This window comes from Pithys albifrons, chromosome 21 (assembly GCF_047495875.1).
Source record: "Pithys albifrons albifrons isolate INPA30051 chromosome 21, PitAlb_v1, whole genome shotgun sequence".
In the NCBI taxonomy this organism is placed as follows: Eukaryota; Metazoa; Chordata; class Aves; order Passeriformes; family Thamnophilidae; genus Pithys; species Pithys albifrons.
The window spans coordinates 3,275,810-3,297,551 of NC_092478.1; the positions used below are offsets into that span (position 1 = coordinate 3,275,810).

The window sequence follows — 21,742 nt, forward strand, 5'->3', positions numbered from 1 at the left end:
CAATATTTAATGTGGTTACAATTTTAGTAGAAAAAGACATTCCTTCTACTCGAGTTTATTCCTTTGGTCCCCCTTATAATTCATGCCTTTGTGGCTCAGTGATTCTCTCAAAAGTACAGGAACAATCCACCCCTAATTAAGGCTCATCTTTCTAGTCAGACCATCCATCTCATTGCTGCTTTCTCCATGTGAAACTCCAGTGGGGTTCCAGATGACCAGGAGTTGTGTTTGCCAGGTAAATTATATTTGTGTGCAAGTGGATATTTATTAAGGTGTTTTACCTTGATCAGATGGAATTCAGCCCTGCCTGGAAGCTCTTTTTAAGTAAAAAAATGTCTGTATCAGTGTTGGCTTTCAAAAGAAAGACTGCTGGAAAATGGTACAGATGGATCAATCCTCATGGCCTGTTCCTCTGTAAATGGTGCATCTCAATCACTGGAACCTGTTATCTGAGCTCATTCATATTTATATTATAAATGTTTCTCCTCTTTTGATGGCTTGTGGAAATGGGCAACATTAGACACTTAATGAAGCAGAATTTTTTAGATGGGAAATCCACACTTGTTCTCTCTTCTGAGAAATGAGGATTTTGAGCAGGAGCTAAAAAAGGCTGCAGTTGAAAAATAGCCTTCAAGAAGGGTTTTATTATGGTTTGGTAATTGGTTGCCTCTAGGACATGAGCAAGCACTAAGCGTTCTAGCTGGGTGCTTGCTAAAGTAACATCTCCATCTGTGGCTTGCTAATTGCCTTGTAATTATGCAGAGATCAGGGTGCCCGTTTCTGTTGGCTCAGCTCACCTTCATGTAAGGATGTCTGACTAAGTTGGGAGGTGACCTTGTCAGAAACATTTTGTTGTTTTGTGGGTTTTTTTGCTGTATTTTTGGACTAGTGGCATGAATCTGTGTTAATGAGGTAGCAGAGCCTGGGGATGTTCAGGGCACTGAGGTGCTGTAGGTGCACAGGAAGGTGTTTGCCCCCTTTATCTGGGCTTTTTGTGGCCAGGATGTGGCCTCAGTTCACATTCAGTGTTTCACCCTTCCAGGTGAGGTGTCTGTAGATGAGATTAAAGCACTGACATCTCAGTCTGGTAGTTCACTGACAGTTTCTGAAAATCTCTCTGGTAGCTTTGCAGTTCTGGATGAATTAATTCAAACCTTTAATTGCATATGTATTGATTTATGGGGTACCAGAGTGGCTGGTGACTTATTGCATGTCAGCAATTATTGGAGTTGTCCTGCCTTGTGCAGGCATTGGGCCAACAGCCCCTCCAGGAGCCCAGTTCAGTGGCATTGCAGGAGTTTGATTGTGGAAGGAGTCTTTAATCTCCTTTTACAGATGGGTCTGAAGTGCCTGTGGCTGCCCTTTGTCTCCTGGGATCCTGCCAAAGAGGAGGATCCTTCCCTAGAGGGAGCCTGTCTTGAGGCAAACCCTTCATTTTTGGCTGTGTATTTCCTTGCATGAAGCTCAGCAAAAGCAGCTCTGGAGGGATTTAATGCTGGGGTGGGGCCTGGCTGCTTTGGGCTGCTGGACTTGCCCAGCCCTCAGTGCCTTCTCACTGCTCACCTGGGTACAGTTCCACTCAGAAGCCACTGAGTGGCTTCCACAGTCCACATATTCCAACAAAAATGCAGTTCCAAAATGAGATCCCAGGGGTTTTGTATCTTCCAGAGTGCTGCAGAACACTGTTCACACCCAGCAACAGCAGGAGGTAACAGGCGGGTGGGAGAAGGAGGTTTGTAACACACCTGCTGAGATCAGCTCAGTTGGTTAAAACTTGGCTGTAATAATGCCAAGGTCATGGGTTCAATCCCCTGTGTGGGCCACTAACTTAAGAGTTGGATTCACTGATCTTTGTAGGTCCCTTCCAATTCAGAATAGTTTTTGATTCTATCTGCTGATCACCAGAGGCTCCCTGAAGTCTTGGAAAAACTTTTTCCCTTTTTCCTGGTGCTGTCTCTTATGGCCTTTTCAAACCTTTTGACTGCTCATGGTTGGAAGAGCCGAGCCCAGGTGAGGGAGAGCAGACCACGAGATGGCAGCAGCTTAAAGAGAACCAAGGCTGAATATCCTTGGGCACCTCATTTTGTAACTAGTTCCCTCCTGGCTCTTATCCCTGCACTTGGTTTTCTTTCAGAATGTAAATATTAGCAGGAAAACATAAAAGAAATCCATCTTAAACCTTACTGGTCTTGTAATATTTGCATAGAACAACCTTTCTGTCCAAATACTTTCAATCCTTGACCTTCTAAGGTATCTTTTAACCCATGGAATAGTTTTCTTGACAGTCTGTTATCCACGTGGCTTAAGTTAGGTTGGTGTCACCTTCTCCCTGTTATTTTCTAGGCGCTGTTCAGTTTTTAATTCCTTCCTGTAGCATTTCTTCTCCCTTCCATTGTGCCTTGTCACTGGGATGTGCTGGATCAGGTGTGGCTGTCCTGCCCCTGTGTGTTCCTGGGGTGTGCAGATGTAGCTGTTGTGCTGTCCAATAACATGTCATGTTTTACACCATCTACACATCAGTTGATTGGGAGAAACACTGTTGAAATCAACATGGAGTAAGCTGAGATCACATAAGGAAAGGCACTGAGTGGAGATAATTAAACTCTGTTGTACTTGGGGTGTTTTTTGCCTTCAGCATTAACCACAAGAAGAAGGGAATCTGTTGAGATCTGACAGCTGGGAGTGGTGAGGTTCCACCTTGATCTCATCCCAATTTCCTCGAGCAGTATTGAGTTTCCACAGCTCACAGACGAGACTGAAAACCTGTTGATGGAAATCACTGCTCTCTTGTTTCCCCTGCTGTGCCTGCAAGTGCTGTGGGCTCCTTCTCTGCCAGCCAGAACTTGAGTGTGTGTGTGTGGGCTTGCTGGATGACCCTGTGGAGGAAGGAGGTCTTCCTTTTGTTCTTTTTCTTCCCAGCTGGCAAGCAGTATGTCTTTGTGAGATGATGTCCTGAGGAATAAGCCAGTTTAGAAACAGAAGCAGCTTTTGTCTCCTGGGCCTTTCCTCCACTGAGTACTCTGCAGGAATTTTAATCCTACTCTGTGTAATAAAGCTGGGAAACTGGTTGATCCTCTGAGTCCCAGAAGGGCTTTGTGGGAGGCAATCAGGGATGTGGGAATTCTCTCATGCCACAGGGAGTGAAACCCTCCTTCTCCATGGGCACAGGAGAGCACTTGTTCCTCCTGGGGATTCTCACAGCCACGTGTTTTCCTCTGTGCAGCTGATGCTTTTGGAGTATGAGGAGTGAACCACCAGTGCTGACTGAGTTCATGATTCCTGCTCATGGAGCTTGAAACGACTTGAAAATCCACATCCCAGTGTGGAGCTGAATGTTGCTGTGAGTTGTGGGCTCTGTCACCAGCCTGGAGCTGCTCCAGGATACTCCCTCTGTTCCTTGGGATGAAAAACGTCCCCCTTCTTTTCAACGTGGGTGTTGGAGATGCAGGCTGGATGTTGGAGTCCCACAGCCATGTCTGTGTTGGTCCTGTGTGTGGTTTGGGGGTTTAATCTGTTTGTACTGCAAATGGAGATCATATTTCCTTCTGGGACACACTTGATGGCATTTGTAGGCGGAATTTCTTTTACCCATTGATGGATTTGTTGCAGTGAATAAACCCATTGCTTGGGGCTGTTGAAAAGTGGTGGCAACACTTCGGAGCTTTTTAATGGGTGTTTCTGCTGTTTACATGAGGCTGCCCAGGAGGGAGAGCAACACTTTTTGCAGAGTAAGCAGCCAGCCAGCAACAAGCTGGGAAGGAAACAGGGAGAGGTTGTGGAGGAGCCTCTATAAACAGTGGTTACATTAACATGTGTGGTGGGTGCTCGAGAGAGACAACATGGGAGACTGCCAGGGGGTGCAGAAACTTGAATTGAGGGAGAAGGGAGAGCTGATGTTTGTAATTGGTGGCACAGCTTGTGGTTACACACTCTGACCCTGCTGGCTCTGCTGATGATACCTGGATTTGGTTTCGGAATGAGCTCCTGCAACAGCTTCTCCAGAGGAAGGCTGGACTCTGACTTGCCCAGTGGCTAGTTTTTTTCTCCAGGTTGTCATCCTGAACAGGTCTGAGGGAATGTCAAGCCTGTATGTGGGACTTGATTCTTTGTTTGTTTTTAGAAAGCTTGTGGGTGAGGGACACAGATCTTGAGCACCTTCCATCAAAGCCGTGCTTTTCCCTTCCCTTTCTCTCTGTCAGAGATGCAACGAGTTTATATGACAATGCATGAATTTCCATGGCTCCAGAGAGTCTGTCTTCCCAGACCCCTCATTTATACAGCTTAATTGACAAATTCATCCATCAGAGACCTGTCTCCTTCCAATTACAGCCACCACTGTGTGCCTAATTTCCAAAGCGTTTGCCTTGCCAAATAGATCACTCCAGGATCCCTGACATCAGTCAGGGTGCTGGGAATTTTGTTGACATGTGTCTATATGTTACATTTTCAATTGGAACAGACACTGACAAGCACCATTTGTCAGAGAACACGGAATCACAGAATGGATTGGGTTGGAAAAGCCCTCTGAGATCATCAAGTCCAACCCTTGGTCCAACTCCAGTCCCTTTACCAGATCTTGGCACTCAGTGCCATGGCCAAGCTCAGTTGAAAAACCTCCAGGGACGGGGAATCCACCCCCTCTCTGGGCAGCCCATTCCAATCCCTGAGCACTCTCTCTGCAAAGAATTTTTTTCTGCTCTCCAACTTCAATTTCCCCTGGCAGAGCTTGAGCCCATCGTGCCCCCTTGTCCTATTGCTGAGTGCCTGGGACATCACACTGTGGTTGTGATGTTCTGTGACTCTGCATCCCTCTGTTCAGGGCTCTGTAAGGGGGTTGTTCATGCCTAACTGGTGCTTTTCTTCTCCGTAGCAGCTTGGCTTGTTTGCCACTGGATGGTGCCAGTGAGAACCTCTGCGAGGAAAATTGCAAAGGGTCTTACACAAAAAAAAAGGCAAAGGGAGCCTTCCTGGTGTGTGACAGGTGCCTGATCCAGGCTGGGATCACACCGTGGTGCTTCGTGGAAGAGGCTCAGGGAGTTGCAGACCCTCTGTCTTCCTGTGGAGTTCAGTTTCCTGCACTGGGGGCTCAGCTGTGCCAGGGACAAACCCTTCGTGACGGAGCCAGCCCTGAACAGCTTCTTGCCCACCTCCCACAAGATTTCAGCAGTTGGAGGGAGCATGTTTTCCTGCCTTACAGCTGACACATCCTGGGCTTGCAGGGATGTGAGAGCAGCAGTGGTGTTCCAGTCTGCCACAAAGTGCCATTTTCCTGCAGGGAAGTACAAACACCAGTCAGGGCAAGCACACTGTGGGAAGGATCACACTTAACTTCCCTTTCATTGCCACCTCTATAAAGATTCTTCCCACTTGCAAAAAGCAAGCCAGGAGGTCTTCCCCACCCAGGCAGTTTTTGGGATGTGATCAGGAACTGGGCATGTGCTAGTCTCACAGAGTTTTAATTTATATCTGTACATATTACATGCATTAACAGTGTGAGAGGTTCATATAAGATCCCTGACTTGCCTGATTGAGCCATTTTATAGTCATGGAATCTCAGAGTGGTTTGGATTGGAAAGGGCCTTAAAGTTCATCCAGTCCTACCCCCTGCCATGGGCAGGGACAACTCCCACTGTCCCGGGTTGCTCCAAGCCCTGTCCAACCTGACCTTGGACACTGCCAGGGCTGGGGCAGCCACAGCTTCTCTGCCCAACCTGTGCCAGGGCCTGCCCACCCTCATAGGGAAGAATTTCTTCTGTAAATTTAAACGTAAAATTACTTTTAAAAAGTAATTTTATTTGTTCCTGCACCCTGTCTAGGGAAGCAAAGTAAAGAGAGCTTGTAGACAAAAGATACAATATGAACAGAAGCAGGAGTCTATAATCTGGAAAGAGCTTGTCTGTGTTAGGACTCATTAGGGAGCTTTTGGGCTGTGGCCATGAAAATGAGTGGCCCTGTGAAATACCCACCCTGAATATCCCACCTGGGAGTCTGTGCTTAATGACAGGGATGTACCATGCAAGCTGAGAGTGCTCTTTGAAATGTCAGCACCTCTCCATTCCCAAAAACATCCTGTGGTGGCTGGCTCCCTGGAGGATGGGGGCCTCCAGCTGGGTGGGGAATGCTGCCCTTCCTCAGCATCTTCTCAGAGCCCCTTAATTTCTCCTCCTCTTCTTCATTTTCTCCTCTTTTTAATGGCATGGTGAGCCAGAGGTTCCTGTTTTAAGCATCAGAACATTGTATTTCATTAACTCCATTACACACTTGGTTTAATTTCCAATTAGCCTGGGATGGTAGGAAAATAATCTGATTGCTCCCACTGGTTGGTGTTCTGGATGTGCTGAGCTTCCCCCTGTCCCCCATCCCTGCAAAGCTTTTCCGTGTGGGCTGACAGGCAGACACTCAGGTTTGCACCCACCCCCTTCCCTCCTTGTTAATGTATTTTATACCATTTGCTCTGAGCTAAAGGTTTGAGCTGCCAGAAGGAATAGCTGGCAAATCAGTGTTCCTACCTCTGCAGCTTTCCATGAGGTCGGATCTGGTCTCTCTGGCTGTAGGGAGGGAGTTTGTCCGTAGGTGGATTTAAAAATGTTGGGTTCTTGTTAAAGCTGTAATGCAGTTCTAAGTGCAGGGTTGGTTTCTGGTTGGGGTTTTTTTTTTGTTTGTTTTAAATAAGGGCCTGTGAGATTTAGTTATCCTCTTCTCCAAGAGTCTAAATTTACTGGGGAATTCCAGCCCAAAGCAGGTTTATTGTCATTCAGCTCCTCTGTGCTCCAGGGGGATGTTGCTGTGGCTGCATTTGAATAATGCTGAAATGTAGCCAGGGTGAACTGATTTACATCAGCAAGCCAGGGACCTGTTATTGGTAATAATTATAATTAATTCTTCAATCTGCTTTGCATTTTTTATTTTTTAGGTGGATCCTCATTGGTTGGCACCTCTTAGCTTAAAGGTGGTCTCCTTAATTATGAGTCAACTGAGGCACTTAAATGGAGTTAATTGAGAAGTTGCTTTTCCTGTTCATTAGTTGTGGGGCTCACATATCTGTGGCTACTGGGCTGGCCACATCTTCTTCATTATTTTTGAGAACTAAAGGCTGTAATAAATGTTAGTTTCTTGTCATTTTAGTTCCTTCTTCACAGAATCCCAGACTATTCTGAGCTGGGAGGGACCCACAAGGATCATTGAGTCCAACTCTGAAGTCAATGGCCCACACAGGGGACTGAACCCATGACCTTATGACAACCATGGCATTATTACAACCAAGTTTTAACCAACTGAGCTAATCTGAGGGTCTAATCTATGGAGTAATTTACACAACCCCTGGTTGGTTTCTCACTGAAATGAACTTGATGCATGTTTTGTAAAGCAGAGAATACTTAGTTTTCTAAAAAATCTTAGGGCTTTTTTTTTGGCCAGCCTATGAAATTTGTCCAATTCCATGGAGGATTTTGTCCTATATCACTTGTAAAGCTTTTTACTTTTGTATGTCCCCCAGCAAGTCCATCACTGCTATTTATTTTCAAGGACAAATAACCAACTTGTTTAATTTGCCACTCTGTGTACTTGCCCTTCAGTGCAGTTGGACTTCTCGATCTTGTGTTGCCATGTTAAGGAAGAAGCATCAGCTGAGTTGCAGTCTTAAGATCCCTAAATATTTCCAGTGACACTTCCATGGCTGCCAGAGTAGATGCTCAATCACCAGGTGATGTAATGCTGGAATTGGTGTGAAAGGTATGGAAAAAAGTCCATCAAGAGCCAGAGTGGTCACTGTTAGAGGGCAGTGCTTCAGTCTTTGTTGACCTGGGCTGTTGGCAGGGGAGGAGTTCTGTGCTGGAATGGAACCCTGCAGTGCCAGCTTGTGTTGCTCTGTGTTCCCATCTCCCAGCAGAGCCAATGGCAGTGCCAAGGGAGAGGTGAGCATGTGTACTTGAACCAGTGTTTGTGTTGGACTGGCTCCTGAAATCTGTTTTCATTTCAGCTGTGCTGTGGCTGTGTAAAAAGCCTCGAAGATGCTAATTATTTCTGTTGGCATAACACAACATGTCAACATGTTGGTGCAAATTGTCCTTTTTTTTAATAAATGTTGCTTCAAGTTTGAAGATACTCCCCAGCCCTTCCCTGATCTTTTTTTGCTTCATTTATCTTCTTGTCACTGAGGTGACAGGAGCACTGTCTGCTGAGGTAGGAGGTGAAGACCAGCTTTAACTGTGGATTGCAGATCCCAGTTCCTCTGGCAGAGCCAACAGTGTGCCCAGGTGGCCAAGAAGGCCAAGGGGATCCTGTCCTGTATCAAAAATAGCGTGGCCAGCAGGCCCAGGGCAGTGACCCTTCCCCTGGACTCTGCATTGGTGAGGCCACACCTTGAGTTTTGTGTTCAGTTCTGGGCCCCTCAGTTCAGAAAGGATATTGAGGGGCTGGAGCGGGGCCAGAGAAGAGCAACGAGGCTGGAGAAGGGACTGGAGCACAAGTGCTGTGGGGAGAGGCTGAGGGAGCTGGGGGTGTTTAGCCTGGAGAAGAGGAGGCTCAGAGGTGACCTCAGCACTGTCTGGAACTGCCTGAAGGGAAGTTGTGGCCAGGTGGGGGTTGGTCTCTTCTCCCAGGCACTCAGCAATAGGACAAGGGGGCACGATGGGCTCAAGCTCTGCCAGGGGAAATTTAATTGGATATCAGAAGGAAATTCTTTGCAGAGAGAGTGCTCAGGCATTGGAATGGGCTGCCCAGAGAGGGGGTGGATTCCCCATCCCTGGAGGTTTTTCAGCTGAGCTTGGCCGTGGCACTGAGTGCCATGATCTGGTAAAGAGACTGGAGTTGGACCAAGGGTTGGACTCGATAATCTCAGAGGTCTTTTCCAACCCAATCAATTCTATGATTCTAACTGAGTTGCTGCCAGATGTTTCACAGCCCCTTCCAGTCCTTTTGTTTTTATTTTAGAACACCCAGAGGGACCACAGCCCATGTTCCTGGGGGCATCTTGCCATCTGACACTTGTTCTGAGGGATGCTTTCAATGGAAATCTGTGTGGATTGCCATGTAGTGTCCCACCCTCAGCTTTGCTGATGCTGACGTGTTAATTCCTGAAAAAAGCCCCAAAAGATCCTAAGAGCAAGACCTCCTTCAGCACTGGGTCTCCAGGCTGGAGCTGGTGTGCCCCAGAATCACAGATTTCTGTCTCTTGGTACATTCACTTTACAGAATCCCAGATTATTCTGAGCTGGAAGGGACCCACAAGGATCATCGAGTCCAACTCTTTAATCAATGGCCCACACAGGGGATTGAACCCATGACCTTGGCATTATTACAATCAAGTTTTTTATCCAACTGAGCTAATCACCAGCCTCCTGGGAACAGCATTTCTGTGCATCCTTTGCCTGTGGCAAACACAGGGATAGACTGTGGATTCTGCAGGGAAGGAAACAAAAGCACAGCTGGGACTCACCCCGGGCTTTAGGATATCCTGGAGGTGTTCAGAAACATCTGGGTGTGGCACTTGGGGACACAGAGCAGTGGTGGACCTGGCAGTGCTGTGTTCAGTGATCTGGGAGGTCTTCTCCAACATTAACAATTCTGTGACTCTGTAAATTTATCACTAATACTATTTTATCAATTATTGCAACAAAGGTAGTGCCTGGCAGTCTGAGTGCCTTTGCCAGAGCTCAGCCCTGTTCCTTAGTATGACTGGCAGGTCCCTTTCTGCAATGCTTTGTCTCTGAATGTTTTTTTTAATTACTTCAGAATTATTTTCCATAGTAGTTTCACTTTGTAAGTCCTTCTTCATAAGGATTATGAATTTCTCAGTTGTGTTTATGATTTGTGAACTTCCAAAATGCAATGAAATTAACATAGTCCTTTACTTCATTTTTTAATGCTGTGTCACATTAGCCATTCAGGAATTAGGCAAATGAAATAATGAGAAGAATAAGCAGCACATCCTAATAAATTACTCATTAAAACAGTACAAGAAGACAGCAGTTCTGATTGCTAATGGTTTTGGTGACAGAAGGCTCATTCAACTAATGAAATTCATAAAATCTTGGATCAAAATCCTATCTGTGACCTCTAGGTGTGAAATGCAAAGCAATCAACATTACTGTGCTTGTGCAAGGACTTTGGAATATATTGGTTTAATGACAGGCAGTGATGGGAACAAGGCAGAGACATTTCTGGTTGTGCTGTTCTTGTTTTCATTGTACTGCATCAAAAGCATCTTTAGTCATCCAAGCAGATGATTTTAGAGAAGATGTTTCTTTGCCTTAATCCCATGGAAAATAATGTTATAAATCTTCATTTGAGCAGGTATTTATTGGGGATTAGGCTGGACATGATGTACACTGTAAAATCTCCTGAAAATGCCTTATCATAGGGTATTTCAGTTCTATGTGTCAATCTCAGCTTAAATCCCTTTTCTAGTTAGTTAAACAAATAAGTCTCATCTGCAAATTTTCTATTTTTGCCTCTATAATGTGCAACTTTTTTATTTTAGAAATCTTCACATAGTCTGTTAGAATAACTGTTGAATTTGAGAATGGAACTAATAATCAGAAATCTGTGCTGTGTTCCCACTTCTCATTCTTGTCAAGTGGGACCTTTTCTCTGTGATCCTTTCGTCCCTGCTTAGAAAAGACAAGACCTTATATAGTCCCAAATGTGGCAGGAATATTTTCAGGGCTGAGTTATGCTGGAGTCTTTGCTTTAATGTGACTCTGTAAAGCAAATGGATGGTGTGGAGACTGTTTGGAATTGAAATGTGTTATTTAAAATTTAGCAGGAGTTGTCCATTTTAGGGAAATTACGTGTTTGCTTTCAAACTGGGTGACCTGACAGTGCTGCTGCAGGGCTGGAGGCTGCCAGGCACCTGACAGCTCATTTCTGGATATCCTGAAGCCACGTGCTAAGGGGAAATTGGGCAAGAGGAAAACATTCCTGAATAAGTAGGGCAGCTGGAGGTTTTGAGACCTTGGCTGTATCAGTTGAGCATCTCCTGGAACTGGAGGAGACATGAGGGGTTGGTCTCTTCTCCCAGGCACTCAGCAATAGGACAAGGGGGCACGATGGGCTCAAGCTCTGCCAGGGGAAATTGAAGTTGGAGATCAGAAAAAAATTCTTTGCAGAGAGAGTGCTCAGGGATTGGAATGGGCTGCCCAGAGAGGGGGTGGATTCCCCATCCCTGGAGGTTTTTCAGCTGAGCTTGGCCGTGGCACTGAGTGCCATGATCTGGTAAAGGGACTGGAGTTGGACCAAGGGTTGGACTTGATGATCACAGAGGTCTCTTCCAGCCCAACTGATTCTGTGATTCTGTGATGCCTGATTGAAGCAAGCCAGGGTGGAGATCTGGAGCCTGCAGGGAAGGCAAAGATGTTCTTGTTCCCTGTGGATTCCAGGCAAGCTTTGGGCTCTCAGCTTGGTTGTGAGGTTGTCCTGGAAGGCTGGGATAGCTGATGTGGTGGCTGGTGCAGAGCAGCTGATAACACACCAACTGTCACCTGGTGGATCTCCGTGTTTGGTTCCCTGCCAGGCCCCTGAGGTCCTGCTAACAAGGAACTCCTCTTGTCCCTTCTCCCAGGTGGTGGCAAACGCTGTGGCCGCCCTGTCAGAGATCAGTGAGTCTCATCCCAACAGCAACCTGCTGGATTTGAACCCTCAGAACATCAACAAGCTGCTGACAGCCTTAAATGAGTGCACTGAGTGGGGCCAGATCTTCATCCTGGACTGTCTGTCCAACTACAACCCCAAGGATGACCGGGAAGCCCAGAGGTAGGATGGTTGAGCAGGAGCTTGGCACTTTTGGGGAGTGTTACAGTACTTAAATAATGGGGGTTCTGAGGTCTGCAGCAGCACAAATAAGACTTGATAAAAGAAATTTAAAAAGTAGGCTACTTGTGGTATTTTGGGCTGATGCTGGAAATGTGCCCCTTTCCCTCAGCAGAACCATTTTCTCTGTCTTCAGAGTTTTTTAAACTTTTCTTTATTTAAAAGGCTAATTCGTGTGGGAACTGGCACTATTAAGAGGGGATCAGCCCAAGACCAAGCCTGTAACAGTGAAAACACTGTTTGGAGGATTTTCTGATTTAAAGCAGAACGTTCATATCTGGTGTTGCTGCTCTGAGAGGCCAAAAGCCTTTATAGGTTTGCAGGTTTCCAAAGTAATACAGGTCTGGAATACTTTTTTTCCAACTGAAAACTAGACTGTGATATGAGAGAAGTGAATATAAAGGTAAGAAATTATTTTTCTTATCTCTCCAAATTCACCCTTGTGCTTTTACCTTTAACTGCAGTGACTAAACATAAAGACAAGGACCTCAGGTTTTAGGTAGTGGAGTGTAAATTCCTGCACTTCAAGCCGCCTCCTCATCTGTCTCCAGAATCACAAAAAGTCAGATTGTGTTCCTAAGAAGACAAGGAACCAGCAAGAAAACTAACTTGGGTTGTCAGATGATCTGCTTCACGTGGATGATGGGGAGGAAGGGCCCCAAGCCCACATGCAAAATCCTGGACAGGCCATTTGGAATTTGATGGGTTTCTTCACTGTCTGTTTTTTTCTCAGGTACAACAGGTAATCCACTCTCCCTAAAAAGCCTGCCAGGAGTCTTGCTGATTTTTTTCTACCACCTCCTTCCCCCTTGTGTTCTGTTTCTGTGCCAGAAACAGCTCCTAATGAGTGCTAGAAACCTGCAGAGATCTCCAGGGTGTGAGGCTGGTATTATCCCAGCTCTGTCAGAGGCACCACTAGTCTGAACAACTGTGAACATGTCCCAGTTCCTCACCTGCATTTCCTCTGAAGAATAAATGTACCAAACTGCATGGGCAGCAACTACTTTTACTGCTCTGTGTGGAGTTTCTCTCTGATTTTGCCTTGTTTCAGGCAGGAGAGTGACAGCACTGGGTTTTATATAATGTTCATTCCAGCAGGGCTGGTGTGGAGGGAAACTGAGGCACAGAGAGTTGAATCAGCAGCTTTGACTTGCAGGTGACCTGGGCAGAGCTGCCCCAGCTCTGCCTTGGACTCCTCTGCTCTTCCCTGAGCTTCCCCTCCAGAGTGGCTGAAAGCAAATCTTTCAGGGAAAGGAGCTTCAGGAGGCACAGATGGGAATAAGATTGTTCTGGAGTAGCAGGAGGGAGTGGGAAGAAACTTGACAGATGCTGTAAGAAAGACCATATGAACCCAAACTTCCTTTCTGCTTGGGATGGATTGTTTAGGATGCTGTTGATTACAGGATCCATTATGGCAAGTGGTGAAGCTGAGACTTGGGAAGGTGTTTAGGTCCTTCTTTCCCTGTTTCTTCAGAGAACCAGAAGTCTTTTTTTTGTAGATGGAAATGGTTGAAATGGCAACACACCCCCCAGGCAAGACAGAAGTGTGTTACCACCTCTGAATTCTTACATGGAGACTAAAGTGGTTTTCCAGTAGCTGTTTTGTTAAAGTTATGTTTGTAAGTGACAAACAGGATCACAGAAATAGAGAATACCACCAGGCAAAGTCAGGAAGCACTGATAACTGGGAATGTGTTGGGACTGTAATGCTGAGAGCTGGAGCTTTTCTTGAGCTGACTGTGGCAGGAGAGAAACTTGAAGCTGTGAGAGAAGTCCTTGTTTGCTTCCTGTTGTGTTCAGGAAAGCAGGACTTTGCCTGTTCTCCATGAAAGAAACCAAGTCAAAGCTGCCTTGAGCCATGTGCAGTCTCCTAAATTCAGCTCTGAGTTTTGTGATGTTCTGAAGAGCATGTGAACCCCTTTCCTGCTCCTGTGTCTCCAGTATCTGTGAGCGGGTGACCCCCCGACTGTCCCACGCCAACTCCGCCGTGGTGCTCTCAGCAGTGAAGGTCTTGATGAAGTTCCTGGAGCTCCTTCCCAAGGACTCTGACTATTACAACATGCTGCTGAAGAAACTTGCCCCTCCACTGGTGACTCTGCTGTCTGGAGAGCCTGAAGTGCAGTATGTTGCCCTGAGGAACATCAACTTGATTGTGCAGAAAAGGTAAAGGCTCAGGGGTGTTATTCCTGTGTTGCTGAAGGGCATCTGGTTATCTCAGACCTTCTGATATTTCCATATGCACAGTTTCTTTTAATCCATGCTCAGATCCCTTTAGAGACAGATTAAACAGTCTCATGGCTCTGGCAGCTTGAATTAATTTTCTTTACAGCACGATTGTGGTATGAGTTTCATACAGCATTTCTTTACCTGCCTCTCTTCACTGCCTTTCTATGAGCACTCAGAACTGCCCTCTATAAATCAGGTGGCAAACAGGAGCAAGGGTGTAACTGCAGTTCAGAGTGACCTGCTGGAGCTCAGCGTGCCTGTGCTATTCCTTTCAGCACAGAACCACCAGGCTGGGGACATCCTGGGGTTCAGTGGGTTGGGGTTTTTCACCAGTTTGCTCTCATGTGCATGTTTCACTGCTGCTGTTCCTTGCTGGAAAGGTGGGATAGCACTTTTAATTGTATTCAGGGCAGAATAACTGTGCACTGACATCTTGCCAGTGAAAGTAGAAATTAATTTGTAGGTGTATTTTAGGTTTTGCATTGAGATAAGGACATTACTCTCTTCACTGAAAACAGTTGTCCACTACCTGCCTGTTGATTCAGCATTTCAAGTGCAGGAAGTAGAGATGTAGCCACAGAAAGACTTGAATTCTGGATCTTGTATCTAAACAATCCTTTCATCCAGCCTTCTTTCTCCACATTGTTGATTCTTTGCATGTCCTGGACACAAAAATCATAGAAGGGTTTGGGTTGGAAGGGACCTTAAAAGTCATCTGGTTTCCAGCTCCCCTGCAGGTTTTAACCTCCCTGTGGGCAGGAACACTTTGCACTTCACCAGGTTACTCAGAGCCCTGTCCAGCCTGGCCTAGAACACCTCCAGGGATGGGGAGTCCTCAACCTTTCTGGGCAGCCTGGGCAAAATGACACCATTTGGGTGACTGCTTGGGTAGATTTCTAAAGAAAAGATGAATCTGTTTGCAAAAGAACCCATTTGGGTTTTTAACACACAACGTTACGTTCCCTCCAGGCCTGAAATCCTGAAGCAGGAAATCAAGGTGTTCTTTGTGAAGTACAACGACCCCATCTATGTCAAACTGGAGAAACTGGACATCATGATCCGCCTGGCTTCTCAAGCAAACATTGCCCAGGTCAGCTGAGGGACTTCTCTTGTGTTCTGGGAGGGGAAAACCCTCTCCTGGTCTCTGCCTGAGGATGTGTGCACCCACTACTACAGTTCTCTTGGTGTTTAGGCATCACTGTCCCTGGTATAATGCTCTTTAATGGCAGGGGTTGGAGTTTCCTCCATAATTTAAATGTTAATGCCATGATATGTGTTGCATCGTGACCTTTAGGTAGGTTTTGTTTCACAGATCACAATTCCAGGAGGGGAAAGCTGATGGTTCCTGTCAAATGAGTCACTGCTGGTGCTGAGGTGGGAATGAGAGGCTTGTTTCAAGTGAGAGGGGTGTGCCTGTAACAGAGGCATTCAGAAAGGCCAAACATTATTGAAGTGCAAATTTCAAGTTAGTAAAATTGTTTAATGCTTGCACAGGCTAAAAATGAATCTCTTTTGCTTAATTTGCTTCCAGAGTGGAAGTAGCACAAAGCTAAACTGAATTGAGGCAGCTTTGCAGTGTAGATTCTTCTTGTGTTTGATGATGTTTGAATCCAAGTTTCTTTGGAGGGAAGTGTTCTCAAGTGCATCCCTGGCCACCAGGCCCAACACTAATGCAGAGTGATTAATGCCTCTGGTCACTGCTATTACTGTCCTCTCCTAATTGTCACAGAGCAATTTCATCTAATGTGACATTTTTAAGCAGCTCTGTTCAGCTCTCTCCTGATGTTTTTTGGAACAGAGCAAGGTAATTCATGCCCCTTTTGCACTGTGGACACGGAAAACATTTTAAAAATCAGTCTCCTTGAGAATATATTCAGAATTTTCTCTTTACTCCTGGTAGGCTCCATCCCAGTTTCAATGCATAATGTCCCCATAATGGGCTGTTTGTGAAAGGCAATGGTGTCTGGAGGGCTGTTTGGGATCTGCAGACTAATGATTGAATCTCTTCGTGGTTCTGAAAAGACATTCATAAAACAACACAGCTACATCAGGAATATGTCCTGGCATGAGACCTGAGGAGGGCAGTTCTACCCACACCCTCCCTGTGCAGCCTCTCCCTCTCTGTGCCCGTTCTGGACCGAGGCAGCCGGACAGTTCCAGTCAAGGCACTTGGGCAGTGTTTGGAAAGCATCAGCAGCTGAACTCGGGTGCTCCAAGTGCTGTGCAACACAGATCATCCAAGGAAATAATAAAACTTCAAAACACAGATGTCCCGTCTCCTCCTTGCAGATTTATTTGTCTGCAGTCTGGCCCTTCACGGCCTCTTTATCTTGTCATTGTTCTGAGCAATTTGCCTTCATGAGAGATTTCTCAGAGAACTGTCTGGCTTTGTGCTGCTCACCTCTCCCTCACCATCTATTTGTGACATCACTATTAAATCCCTGATGTCATGTTTGGCATGAGAAACTGAAATAAATTGAGCTTTTGAGGGAATATAAATTACATATGGTCTTTTATTAAAATCATTTTTTCTAAGCTAAGTGATTTGTTTGAGACAAAGTAGTTTTTTAGTTAAAGGTCTGTAGGTTCCCAGCAGGTCCTGGTTTAAGCCCTTCTTCAGTTTCCATTAGCAAAAACACTGAGACAAAATAATAAATCTTACTTTTAAGAGGGTAAGTATCTTTGCACTGTTATTAATCTCTGTATAGATATTCCTGGGTGTCCTCAGATCTCCTCTGCATCTTCTGTTTGGATTCTGTGGCAATCCAAAAGTTCAGCAAAGAAAAGGAGAGATCAAGAGTGGTTGTTGTCAAGAGCTTTGCATACAGTGAATGTGTTTTCAGTGTAGGAAGGAATAACAACATTTAAGTTTAGCAGGGCAGATTTTCCCCCAGCTTTTGTTGAGGGGAATTTGAAGATAACCAAGACAGGGGAATTTGAAGATAACCAAGACAGGGGAATTTGAAGATAACCAAGACTTTGTCCAGCCTAAACCAAGTGTGGTCTGAACCGGTGGGTTTGGGGATGGAGGTTTGTTGTGGTAGCTGTGGACAAACATGCTGCTTGTGTTCTGGTGTTCAAGCAGCATCACCTGTGAGAGTGGGGTGTTCTGTGGATGCCCTGGTGGGGCTCAGCTGGTGTCCTGTCCCTGCAGGTGCTGGCAGAGCTCAAGGAATACGCCACAGAGGTGGACGTCGACTTCGTGCGCAAGGCCGTGCGCGCCATCGGGCGCTGCGCCATCAAGGTCGAGGCAAGTACTGCATGCTGAGCTTGTCTCTGATTCTCTGTCTTCAGAAACAATGCTGGGCTTTGCCACCTTGTTACACAAAGTTCCTTTGCTTCTCTGTTGGCCATCAAGTGGCCTGGGTACGTCATGGACATGGCAGAGCAGCAGCTGAACAACGGGGCGTGTGAGCTGTGAGTGCATGACAGGAGGGTGGGGGGCTCCTCTCAGATCTTGGCTTGCAAGCACAGCAAGGCAGAGAATTCATCCTTGGTGGAATCTTTTACTGTTCTGGCTTCAGTGAAGCACTGACCACTTATCCATGAGGACCTCCTTTAATAGCTGTGGACTGATCTTTTGACGGAAAAGGAGAAAAGGTTGTGCAGAGAAACTTGGTACTATGAAACATTTTGTGTCACCCCTCTCCTCCATTTCAGCTGAACAGAACACAGGCATAGAATTACAGAGGTTTGGGGCACTTAAATGCAATTTATTCAAACACAGAGTGACTCTATTTGCTTACTTAGGTCTGTATAACTTGTGCCTTCATTTGAAATGTGCTCTCTTTGGCCTCAGTGCTTATGCAGATAAATTCCCAGGAACCTCTGCAGTTTTCCAAAACAAGTCTGAAATGTCCTCTGCCAGTGGAAACATCCACCAAAATGCTCATAATAAAATACTATTTTTTTTATGCTCTCCCTCTTCATTTCCCTGTGAATCTGAAATGCCTGACAGGAGCTCAGAAATCCTGTGCAGAGAGGGAAGATTTATGCTGTGGTGTTGGTGCTTTTCAGTAAACTGATGACTGAGTGCAAAATGTCACATAAATGCTCTAATTTCAGCTGAGCTCATTTAGCTTTTGCTAAAGTGTGTTCCCATGAGCTTTGCCCGACAGCAGATTTAAATAATAACCTAATCTTGCCTGGCTTAGTGTGGTGTCAGTGCACAGGTTTCTCTTGTTTCAGCTAAACTCATGTAACTCTGTGTACAGAGGACACCAACTCCTGTCCTCTTGAGAGAATCAGCTGCCTGTGCAGCCTTTTCTTCTTCCTTCTTTCCTTCCTTCCTTCATCTCTTAAAGGCTTATCCCTGCCATGGGCTTCCTTTGAAGCCCCACAGAGCAGGTGTCTGCTGCTTCTGTTTCATGTCTGCAGTTCAAAATACCAAAGTGCTCCTTCCGTGTTGTGTCCAGGCAGGAGGTTGTCTGGATGGAGCCACAGCAGTGACAGCAGAAAACCCCCTAAGCACCGAAAAGGGCTGTGGGGAAGTTAAAAGAAGTTGGTGACAGCCCTTTTTGTAGCAGTGCTGTGCTGGGGGGTTGGAGTTTGCTTTATTTCTCAGCAGGGAGTTTCTCACTAGGATTTGGCCACGTGTCTGTCTGAGTTTCACAGGGGGTCTGGTGTATTCCTGCAGTATCAAGGTGTTTCTAGAAGTGTTTGCCCTTTCCCCATCCCTGATACCATGACAGTCATATTCAATATACAGAGAACTAATAATGATGTCCAGCAAGTTCACAGCGACCCTCTAAGTGGAATTCTGTCTCCCCATAAGTGAACCTTGATTTTTAGCACTGCTCCTAAAGAGGAGGTCTCTTTCCTGCTCTGGCAAGAGCCAGATTTAAAGAGGGCACATATAGAACAACTCAGTGCAGTGTCCTCATCTGTAGATTAATCCCTGTCCCCAGTGCATCTGGGTTTACTAAAGGCTGTTTACTCTGTGAGTTATGACCAATAGAAGAGCATTCTCAGCCATCAGTGTCCAGGTTCCCAAGGCTTAGAAATCTGCTTTTTGACAGAGGACACAGCTGGTGGGAGCTGTTGATAAATGAGCATTCACAGAACACTTTAGCTCTGCCTTCAAGGATCCCACCTTCTGTCTAATTGTCTCTCCTAGGAGAGAAAGACAGTAAATTGTTTTGCCTGCTCTGAGGTGCACCATAGAGCAAATGTGGTGTTGTCTGTGCTCATCTGGGATGTGGAACCAATACCCATGTTGAGTAGCAAGGCTGATGGATTTTTGCCCAGGCCTGAGTAATCATTTTGCTTTGGGAGGTGTCAGAACATCATTTTGCAGGGATAGAGCCATGGAATCATCAAGTCCAACCCTTGGTCCAACTCCGGTCCCTTTACCAGATCATGGCACTCAGCGCCACGGCCAATCTCAGTTGAAAAACCTCCAGGGATGGGGAATCCACCCCCTCTCTGGGCAGCCCATTCCAATGCCTGAGCACTCTCTCTGCAAAGAATTTCTTTCTGATCTCCAACTTCAATTTCCCCTGGCAGAGCTTGAGCCCATCGTGCCCCTTTGTCCTATTGCTGAGTGCCTGGGAGAAGAGACCAACCCCCACCTGGCCAGAACTTCCCTTCAGGCAGTTCCAGACAGTGCTGAGGGTAGGGCTGGGCTGTTGATAGCAGGGCTCAGAGGTGGCTTGGATGTGTCTGGAGCAGACCTGTGGGGTGCAGCTGCACTTGTCTCACTTGTGCATCAGTTTGCTCCTTTCACAGCACTAGATGAAATCCTCATGCCATGCTCAGACTGTAAGGAAAACAAGCACTACTCCCATGGGAAAAGGAAATTAAGTGGATGCAGTAAGAATAGGGATTCTTCTGGAGCAAAGGAGAAGCAAACAGAGCCATATTACAGGGAAATTTGTCTTGTTTCCAGGAGCTTCTGCCAGCAGCCTCATTCTTAGAAATCACTGAGGCTCATGGCTGAATGTGATGTGTGATGTGCCACTTCCATAATCTTGTGGGCTTTCATTTGGTTTCTGCAGAAAAACAAAGCAAGTCTGACTTTGGTTTGTAGTTCTTCCTCACTGCAGCTTGAAAGCTGTTCCAGTTGGGGCCCTCTTTCATCAGTTTGCAGAGCACTGCAGTCCCCAGGGGTGTCCACCTTAAAGAAGCAACGTGTTTACAAGGGATGGGGTGAGCTTAGATCTGTTTTGTTAGAGGGACTGCTCTTCTGGGCATGTGTCCACATGACTGCTCACTTTCCAAGGGACTCTTGGATTAAAAATTAAAAATCATTGCTGTATTTCAAACTGGATGTTGTGCTCTTCCTGGAAAAAACACACTTCATAACATCTGAGACAAAAAAAACTCAAACCTTAATTTGCTTTTCCCTGAATTCTGCAGCTCTTAAGGCTTTTCTAGTTGTAGCTGTGAGAGGGCTGCACTGCTTATTGCCAGCAGTGACTGGAGCTGCAGGTTCTGTAGAGGGGAGTTGGTTTAGGAGAGATTTACCTCCTTAAGGTCCCTTATTAAGACACTTGGTGAAAGGTATTGGGATGAAGAGATGAAATTGCAAGCTCTGAAGCATCGATTGTGCAAGGCCTTTGAGCAGAGTCCAACTGTGTGGAGCCACATCCATGGTCCATCTGTATGAAGGGGGAGAGTCTTCCAGGTCACAGAGCTGGAAGCAGAAGAGATCAGAGCAGGGCACTGCCAGGCTGGCATTTTGCTGCCTCCACAGTACCTGTGAAGCTGTGCTAAGGAGGGAGAGGTATCATAAAAAATTATTATACCAATTGTACAATTTTATGTGATGCTTCTCTTTACTCTGACACCAATTGTATTTGGTATATTTTCTGTTTGGTGTGAATTTCAGGAGATGTCTTATGACTTACTGCCACTTTGCAAAGGTGAATGAATGCTGGTTTAGGGTGTCTCCTCCCCTGGCTGATCCCCAGGCTGGCATGGCCCCTGTTTGTGCTGGTAGATCATGTGTAAGATACCCCACCTAGAGTCAGGAGGGCAGGAAATCAAGAGGTTTTAGTCACAGAATAATCTGAGTTGGAAGGGACTCACAAGGACCATCAAGTGCAGCTCTCAAGTGAATGACCCATAGAGGGATCAAAATTAAGCTCTACAAGGCTTGAGGTTTGTCCTTGAGATTTCTGTCCATTCTCAAAAAAGTGATTCCTGTGACTGAAATGCCATTTCAATCCTCCTCCCCCTGCCCAGCCTTCAAGTGCTCTGTAAGTCAAAGGGACTGTTAACCCACTGAAACTGAAAAATCCACCTACGTTGCTATTGTTTGTGCCCTACAGTGTTTGTCTCAGTCCTGAATGCTTTATGGATGTTCTGCCTCGGCAGTGTAGGGAGCAGGCTGCTTCTCACATTAATCACCAGCTGTGTAATGAGGCTTCACATGTGCTCTGCTAATGGCCAAATCACTGTCCTTGTTGGAGGCTCTCTGGTGTTGGTTGCTCCTGTGATGTCCTGTCTCACTCTGCTGTTTGGGAATAGACCTCCCTGAATGATTTGCCTTTAACTGCAGTTGTGGTTCCTGGAGCTGTGACAGTGTCCAGTCTTTGTTATCTTACAATGCCTGTGATTTTTTAACTAACTAATGTGAAAGCTGCATTAGCCACAGCTGGATTTCTATTTATAGCTGTATCTTCACATGTTGATAGTGACCTCACCCCCAGGATACTGAACTTCTTGATGCTGTGAGCTCCTGTTTGCTGCTGTTCCTGCAGTGTGA

General features: G+C 46.0%; 1 protein-coding gene across 2 annotated transcripts in view; it reads left to right on the forward strand.

The window, feature by feature from the left end:
- The window catches only part of AP2B1 (adaptor related protein complex 2 subunit beta 1), an 81,782-nt gene that overhangs the window by 13,524 nt on the left and 46,516 nt on the right, over positions 1-21,742 (forward strand). For both annotated transcript variants that reach the window (XM_071574750.1, XM_071574751.1), the window contains exons 6-9: positions 11,561-11,751; positions 13,750-13,971; positions 15,004-15,124; positions 17,189-17,284. In XM_071574750.1, the coding sequence (XP_071430851.1) occupies positions 11,561-11,751; positions 13,750-13,971; positions 15,004-15,124; positions 17,189-17,284 (630 nt within the window). The remainder of the gene's footprint in view (positions 1-11,560; positions 11,752-13,749; positions 13,972-15,003; positions 15,125-17,188; positions 17,285-21,742) is intronic.